The sequence below is a fragment of the Balaenoptera borealis genome, assembly GCF_965194805.1.
Source record: "Balaenoptera borealis genome assembly, chromosome: X".
NCBI classification, from domain to species: Eukaryota; Metazoa; Chordata; class Mammalia; order Artiodactyla; family Balaenopteridae; genus Balaenoptera; species Balaenoptera borealis.
The window spans coordinates 87,777,295-87,785,003 of record NC_138881.1 but is presented as its reverse complement, the minus strand read 5'-3'; the positions used below and the strand labels follow the sequence as shown (position 1 = coordinate 87,785,003).

At 41.4% G+C, this 7,709-nt stretch overlaps 1 protein-coding gene across 1 annotated transcript; it reads left to right on the top strand.

Annotated features, from left to right (window-relative positions):
* Window positions 1–916: 916 nt before the first annotated feature.
* LOC309620260 (melanoma antigen preferentially expressed in tumors-like) lies at window positions 917–4,715 on the top strand. Its single transcript, XM_082376367.1, has 3 exons — window positions 917–1,826; window positions 2,281–2,883; window positions 3,718–4,715. The coding sequence occupies exons 1-3, from the start codon at window positions 1,537–1,539 to the stop codon at window positions 4,229–4,231; spliced, it is 1,407 nt and encodes a 468-aa protein (XP_082232493.1). The 5' UTR covers window positions 917–1,536; the 3' UTR covers window positions 4,232–4,715.
* The last annotated feature ends 2,994 nt before the right edge of the window (window positions 4,716–7,709 follow it).

The following is a 7,709-nucleotide window of genomic DNA, read 5'->3' as shown; positions in this document are numbered from 1 at the left end:
CAATCTATGTCTTTTGGTTGGAGCATTTAATCCATTTATTTAAGGTAATTATCGATATGTATGTTCCTGTTATCATTTTGCTAATTGCTTTGGGTTTTTTTATTGTAGGTCTTTTCCTTCTCTTGTGTTTCTTGCCTAGAGAAGTTCCTTTCGCGTTTGTTGTAAATCTGGTTTGGTGGTGGTGAATTCTCTTAGCTTTTGCTTGTCTGTAAAGCTTTTAATTTCTCCATCAAATCTGAATGTGATCCTTGCTGGGTAGAGTAATCTTGGTTGTAGGTTTTTCTCTTTCATCACTTTAAATATGTCCTTCCACTCCCTTCTGGCTTGCAGAGTTTCTGCTGGAAGATCAGCTGTTTACCTTATGGGGATTCCCTTATGTGTTACTTGTCGTTTTTCCCTTGCGGCTTTTAATATTTGTTCTTTGTGTTTAATCTTTGATAGTTTGATTAATATGTGTCTTGGCGTGTTTCTCCTTGGATTTATCCTGTATGGGACTCTCTGTGCTTCCTGGACTTGATTAACTATTTCCTCGCGCCCTTCTCTGGAGCTCCTTTAAGCAGCGCTCTTAATCCCCTCTCCTCGCGCACCAGGAAACAAAGAGGAAAGAAAGTGTCTTGTCTCTTTGGCAGCTCCAGACTTTTTCCCGGACTCCCTCCCGGCTAGCCATGGTGCACTAGCCCCCTTCAGGCTGTGTTCACGCATCGAACCCCAGTCCTCTCCCTGGGATCCGAACTCCGAAGCCTGAGCCTCAGCTCCCAGTCCCCATCCATCCCTGCGCGTGAGCAGACAAGCCTCTTGGGCTGGTGAGTGCTGGTCGGCACAGATCCTTCGTGTGGGAATCTCCCCGCTTTGCTCTCCGCACCCCTGTTGCTGCACTCTCCTCCGTGGCTCCGAAGCTCCCCTCTTCACCACCTGCAGTCTCCGCCCACAAAGGGGCTTCCTCGTGTGTGGAAACCTTTCCTCCTTCACAGCTCCCTCCCACTGGTGCAGGTCCCGTCCCTATTCTTTTGTCTCTTTTTTCTTTTTTCTTTTACCCTACCCAGGTCCTTGGGGAGTTTCTTGCCTATTGGGAGGTCTGAGGTCTTCTGCCAGTGTTCAGTAGGTGTTCTGTAGGAGTTGTTCCACATGTAGATGTATTTCTGATGTATCTGTGGGGAGGAAGGTGATCTCCGTGTCTTACTCTTCTGCCATCTTGAAGCTCCTCAGGAGGAAATAATTTGAGGAAGGCAGCTAGGTGGTCAGCATTGTCTTCTGCTAACTGACCTCTGATTTCTAATGGCATTTTATCTCACGTAAGTGTGTGTGTGTGTGTGTGTGTGCACGCACACGTGTGTGTACACATATATAATTAAATATACACACAAGTCCATTTTCATTCTAGTCCTATAGTAGAGGTCACTTGAGTTGGCCCTATGATTCACCACATACTTATTCAATAAGTATTTTGTCCATAGCTAACCCTGGAAACAAACAAGTGACTCTAGATATCTTCTCAGGATTTCTAAATATTCTCTACTCTGAAGCAGGTTTTTGAAGATGGACCAAAAGACCACAGGCACACTCCTAGAGCTTGCTGCAAAGAGTCTGCTGAATAATGAGCCTGCAGCTATCCATGCCCTGGACGAAATCCCAAGAGACCTCTTTGTTCCATTGTTCAATGCTGCCTTCTTGGGTGGGCATAAGACGATGCTAAAGGCAATGGTGCAGGTTTGGCCTTTTCGCTGTCTCCATATTGGGTCATTGAACACACGAGAGTCATACTATGACATCTTGGAAGCCATGATTGATGGTCTGCAGATCCTCCCTGCCCAGAACTCTTCCTCTTGGTAAGACTATGACCAGTAGAGACACAGGGAGTCAGCAGGAGGGTATGCTGTAGCCTGGGGCAGGGGGATACCTAACCGTCTCCCAACAGTAGCCAATGGTGAATACTGCAGTCTTTGCAGAGCTGTCGGTCAGCACTTGGGGTCACCTTCGGGACTCTATTGCCTTATAGAGTTGATTATAGAACAGAGGTGTTTGAGGACACTATGAATGGATCTGAGTGCGATTACACAGAAGTGGAATATGGGCATTGAGACAGGGAAAGCCCGGAGGTGAAGGAGGGGGTGGGGAAAGGATGAAAGACGCTGCATTTGTGTGGCAAGAACTTCTTGGTGAATGGCAATGAAGTGAAAACCAGGGTTAAAGTGTTCTGTCCCTGCTTCTCATCATTGATCTTGCTGGGTTATATTAAAATCAGCTATCTCTCATGTGTTCTGTCTCTTCCTTTCCTTACAGGGGGCCCAAACTGAGGATCCTAGATTTAAGGCGTGACCTGGACTGTGAGACAATATGCTCTGAGATTGGGACCGCATTCCCTTTCTGTTTTCAGTCATGCATTTACTCTCAGCACTCTATCCTTAAGATAGAAGAAGCTGAGCATAGTGTCAGGTGCCTCGGGATTGGTAATTCCGGGTCTGAGCCTCAATCAGCTCAGGAACCCATGGAATTACTAGTGGAAATTTCCCTCAATAGTACTGTGAGAACAGAGCAATTCCTCTCTTTCCTTTGTAGTAAAGTTCAGCAGAACCTTGGGTCCTTGCACCTCTGCTGCAGAGGTTTGCAAATCGATAGAATGTCTGCCCACAAAAGTATCCTGCAGTTTCTGGATCTGGGGTGCATTGAGCACCTGGAAATGGATCAGGCTAATCTGAGTGAAGTTGTCACCCTTTTGGCTCGGGTGATCCACCTGAACAGCCTTACTCTGTGTAACATCCCCTTTAGATCTTATAAGAGAAGGAACTTCAGATCTTTTCTCCTCTGGCTTGGGCAGCTGGACAATCTCCAGGAGCTCAGCTTGACTTTCTTCTGCCTCACAGATCAACTGCACAAACTGCTCAGGTGAGGGGGTGGGGAAGAACCTGGGTTCCCTGAACACCTCATTGTTAAGACAGAAGAGACCATGCTTGGGTCTTCCTAAGCTCCTTGTAAACCATTTCTCCTTTTGCCTCAGCATAGGCACTGCTGGGAGTTTGAACCTAGCTGGGGGAGAGAGGGCTACCTTATGGTGAGCAGCAGATGAGGTTAGAAAAGGAAGCTGTGCTCATTCATTCATTCATTCATTCAGTGGCCGTGGGCAGACACTATGATAAGTCTGTAAATATATTGGTGAAAAAGACTCAGTCCTTCTCCTATTGGACTTTACAGCTCTCTAGAGAGGAAGGGGAGGCATTCAGATGGAGAAACATTAAGCTATAGGACTAATGCACATGCCCATGGATGGGCCCCAATAGTTAACACTGCCAGATAATTTTGCTCCTGTATTTTCCCCAAGGCTTAGACCCTGAACTGAGAGCTTGTCATCTGGGAACTAGTCAAAGGAAACCCTCAGCTGGCTGCTTTCCCAGACCCATCCTCGCCAAATTAGTGAATCAGATCCAACACTGATTATGTCGTATATACTAAGTGCATGCAATTTCTTCACTTAATCTTTCCCGCACTTCTGTATAATAATTACTGCTGTGCACATTTTCAAGATTAAAACCCTGTACCTCAGAGTGGTAAAGTAACTTTCTCAGGGTCACAAATCTATAAAGTCTGATCCCAAAGTCCACAGTGTTAACCACCTATTGCAAACCATGAACACAGTAGTTTATTCTAGAGCCTTAGGTACCTATAATTTGGGGCTCATTGCCCTCATTCTTCTGAAATAATCTTACTTTTTTCTCTCTTTAGAGTTGTGCCACCTCAGTTGGATACACTGTATCTACCTTTCTGTAGCCTTTCTAGCAGAGATGTCACTGTCCTGTCCCAGAGCTCTCAGGCCACCCACCTAAGGGTATTGAGTCTCAGTAACAACCAGATCTTCTCAGAAGTTTATGAGCCCTTCCAGACTCTGCTGGAGAAGGTCTCAAGCACCCTGCAACATCTGGAGATAAATAATTGTATGATAACTGATTCTACTCTCTCTGCCGTCCTCCCAGCCCTGAGCCACTGTACCCACCTCCGTGTCCTTAGCTTTGCCTTCAATCCCATTACGATGCCTGTGCTCAAGAGCCTTCTGCAGCACTTGACATCCTTGATGAAGCTGAAGTACGTGATTTATCCTGTCCCTGTCCATTGCTACGAGGAATGGAATTTTCATGAGAGTTTGGACCAACAGAAACTTGCTGAAGTCCAGGCTCAGTTGGAGGCGATGCTGCACGGGGCACAGCGGGACGACATGACCTGGTCCACTTGTTCAAAATGATGTCCACAGTACAAGGAGGTGTTTCAACACTGATGTGTGGCCATTAAAGCGTTCACTTTTTTTTTTTTTTCGCCTGAAACCCAAGTTTGTAGAGACACATATGTAAAGTTCTACTGTTCTAGGAAACTGGGGTTAGGAACACTGGATATGTAAACTGATCTCTATAAAAGAGGAACTTTTAAAAGGAAATACAGGAATTTGAAAGGTCCTCTGGATCTCTTGGCCACTGCCCGCTACGTCTTCTGGTTACTAACCAGAGTGTTGGGTATGTGACGTAAGCTGACCCAGTCATGGTACATCATTTCCTTATCCACACTGATTGGTTCACTTATCCATTTATGGGCACTTGACACAAGTCAGATCAATTGAAACTCTTCCTAGAGGTGGTAGTTGTTGAATAATTTTACCCTCTAGGGACCTGCAAACTTCTTGTGTTTCTGATTACCTCAGGTGGCCTGTGAGAAACCAAATGCAACTAAAAGGAAACAAACTATGCCCACTACCTACTGGTATCTTCATCAGCATAACGCTGCCTGATTTCCCAGTTCTCAGACCCCTGGCTCAGTTATTCCTTATTCCACACACATTCACCAAGTATCTGTTATGATTTAGGTACTTTTCCAGGTGCTAAGAAAGATAAAGTCCCTGATCTCACTCAGAGTGTAGACATTCCTATGATTTATCAGTTTCTCTACTCTTTCTTAGAGGACTTGGGAAATTATTTATTCCCACATAACACAGTATTTTTTTCGCTTTTTCCCCTTATATAGTCTGCTCAAATGATGTTGGCCTTTTTATGCTGTTGGATAGCTGCTCAGGCCTCAGGTCATGGCTTACATGTTACCTCCTCAGATAGGTTTTCTCTTACTTCCCCATTTAAGTAGATTTATTCTGCTGCTGCTTTTTCTTAATGTACCATGTATATTTCCTTCATGGTACACATTGTTGCATATGTATTTGCTCCCTCTGCTCTTCCACTAGAGTTGCACTGCTCGGTATGGTGCACACTAACCATATGTGGCTTCTGAACTCTAGAAATTTGGCTACTCTCAAATGTGATGTACCCTAGGTGTTGAATGCGCACCGTGTATCCAAGAGTTAGTAGGAAACAAAGGGTGTAGAATAACTAATTGATAATTTACGTGTATTGTTTACATGTTGAAATGATAACATACTGCATATCAAAGGCAGTACAGATAAAAGAATGTAAATTAAATTCTTTATATCCTTACTTGTTAAAATGATAGCGTTGTATTTCAAAGACTTAGTAAGAAAAATGCTATAATAATTACCTGTTTATATCTTTACGTGTCAACGTGATAAAACATTGCGTTTCAAAGACTAACTGAGAGAAAATAAAGTTAATTAATAGGTTGTTCCTACTGTTTATATGTTGAAATGGTAACATAGAAAATGTCAACGATCTGATAACAGAAAAGAATGGAAAAATAATTAGTATTTTGTGTATAGTGTTTCCTTGTTGAAATGAAAACAGATTGCATTTTCCTTGTTGAAATGAAAACAGATTGCAGTTTAAAGACTTAGTAAGAAAGAAGAATGTAAAAGTAATGAATGATGTTTACACTGTTTCCTTGTTGAAATGATAACACACACATTTTAAAGACTCAGTAAAAAAGTTTTTACAATTATTTTTTCTTATTGCTTACATGTTGAAGTGATAAACTGCATTTCAAAAACAGAGAAAATAATGTAAAAATTAATAATTAATAAAAATAGTTAATAACCTGTTCTTACCTCCATTTTGTTACTGCATTTCTGACTTAGAAAGACAAACAGGTTAAATGAATTGTATATGTTGTTGCTTTGTTGAAATGATAACACATGGCATTTCAAAGACATCATAAAATAAGAATGCAACAAGGCCACCAATACCCTGACACCAAAACCAGACAAAGACACTACAGAAAAAGGAAATGAGAGGGCAATATCTTTGATGAATACAAATGAAAAGGTCCTGGACAAAATATTAGCAAAACAAATCCAACAATATATCAAAAGGACCATACACCATTAATCACGTAGGATCTATTCCAGGGTCACAAGGATGATTCAACATTTGCAAATCAATCAGTGTGAGACACCACATTAACAAAATGAAAGATAAAAATCACATGATTATCTCAATAGACGCAGGAAAAGCTTTTGACACAATTGAACATCCATTCATGACAACAACTCTCAACAAAGTGTGTATAGAGGGAACATGTCTCAACATGATAAGGGCATTTACGACAAACCCACAGCCAACATCATAGTGAATGGCGAAAAGCTGAAAGACTTTCCACTAAATTCAGGAGCAAGGCAAGGATGCCCACTCTCACCACTTATATTTAACATAGTATTGGAAGTCCTAACCACAGCAATCAGGCGAAAAAAGAAAAGGTACCCACACTGGAAGGGAAAAGGTAAAACCGTTACTCTTTGCGGATGACATGATACTTTGTATAGAAAGTTCTAAAGCCTCCACCCAAAAACTATTAGAACTAATGAATGAATTCAGCAAACTTTCAGGATCCAAGATTAAAATACAGAAATCTGTTGCATTTCTATACACTAATAAAGAAATATCACAAACAGAAAGGTTTTTTTTTTTATAACTCCGTTTAAAATCACATTGAAAAGAATAAAACACCTAGGAGTAAACCTAACCAGGGAGGTGAAAGCCCTATCTGAAAACTATGAAACACTGATGCAGGAAACTGAAGATGAACAAAGAAATGGAAAGATATCCCATGCTGTTGGATTGGAAGAATTAATATTGTTAAAATGTCCATACTTCCCAAAGCAATCTACAGATTTAATGCAGTCCCTACCATATACCCATGCCTTTTTTAACAGAACTAGAACCAAGAATCCAAAAATTCATATGAAACCACAAAAGACCCCAAATTGCCAAAGCAATCTTGAGAAAAAAAAGGAGTGAAGCTGGAGGTATAACCAGCCCAGATTTCAGACTATGCAACGAAGCTAATCAAAACAGCATGGTACTGGCACAAAAACAGACACATCGATCAATGGAATAGAATAGACAGTCCAGAAATAAACCCATGCACGTATGGTCAATTAATCTACAGAAAAGGAGGCAAGAATATACAATGGAGAAAAGGCAGTTTCTTCAATCAGTGGTGTTGGGAAAACTGGTCATCTACATGTAAAACAAAGATTAGAACGTTCCCTCACACCATATACAAAAATAAAATGGTTTAAAGACCTAAATGCAAGACCTCAAAACATAAAACTCCTAGAAGAGAACATAAGCAGAACACTCTTTGACAAAAATCATACCAATATTCCTTTGGATAAATCTCCTAAAGCAAAAGGAATAAAAACAAAAATAATCTAACGAATCCTAATTAAACGTAAAAGCTTTTGCACAGGAAAGGAAACCATCAACAAAAATGAAAAGAAAACCTAAGGATTGGGATAAAATGTTTGCAAATGATGTGACCGACAAGGG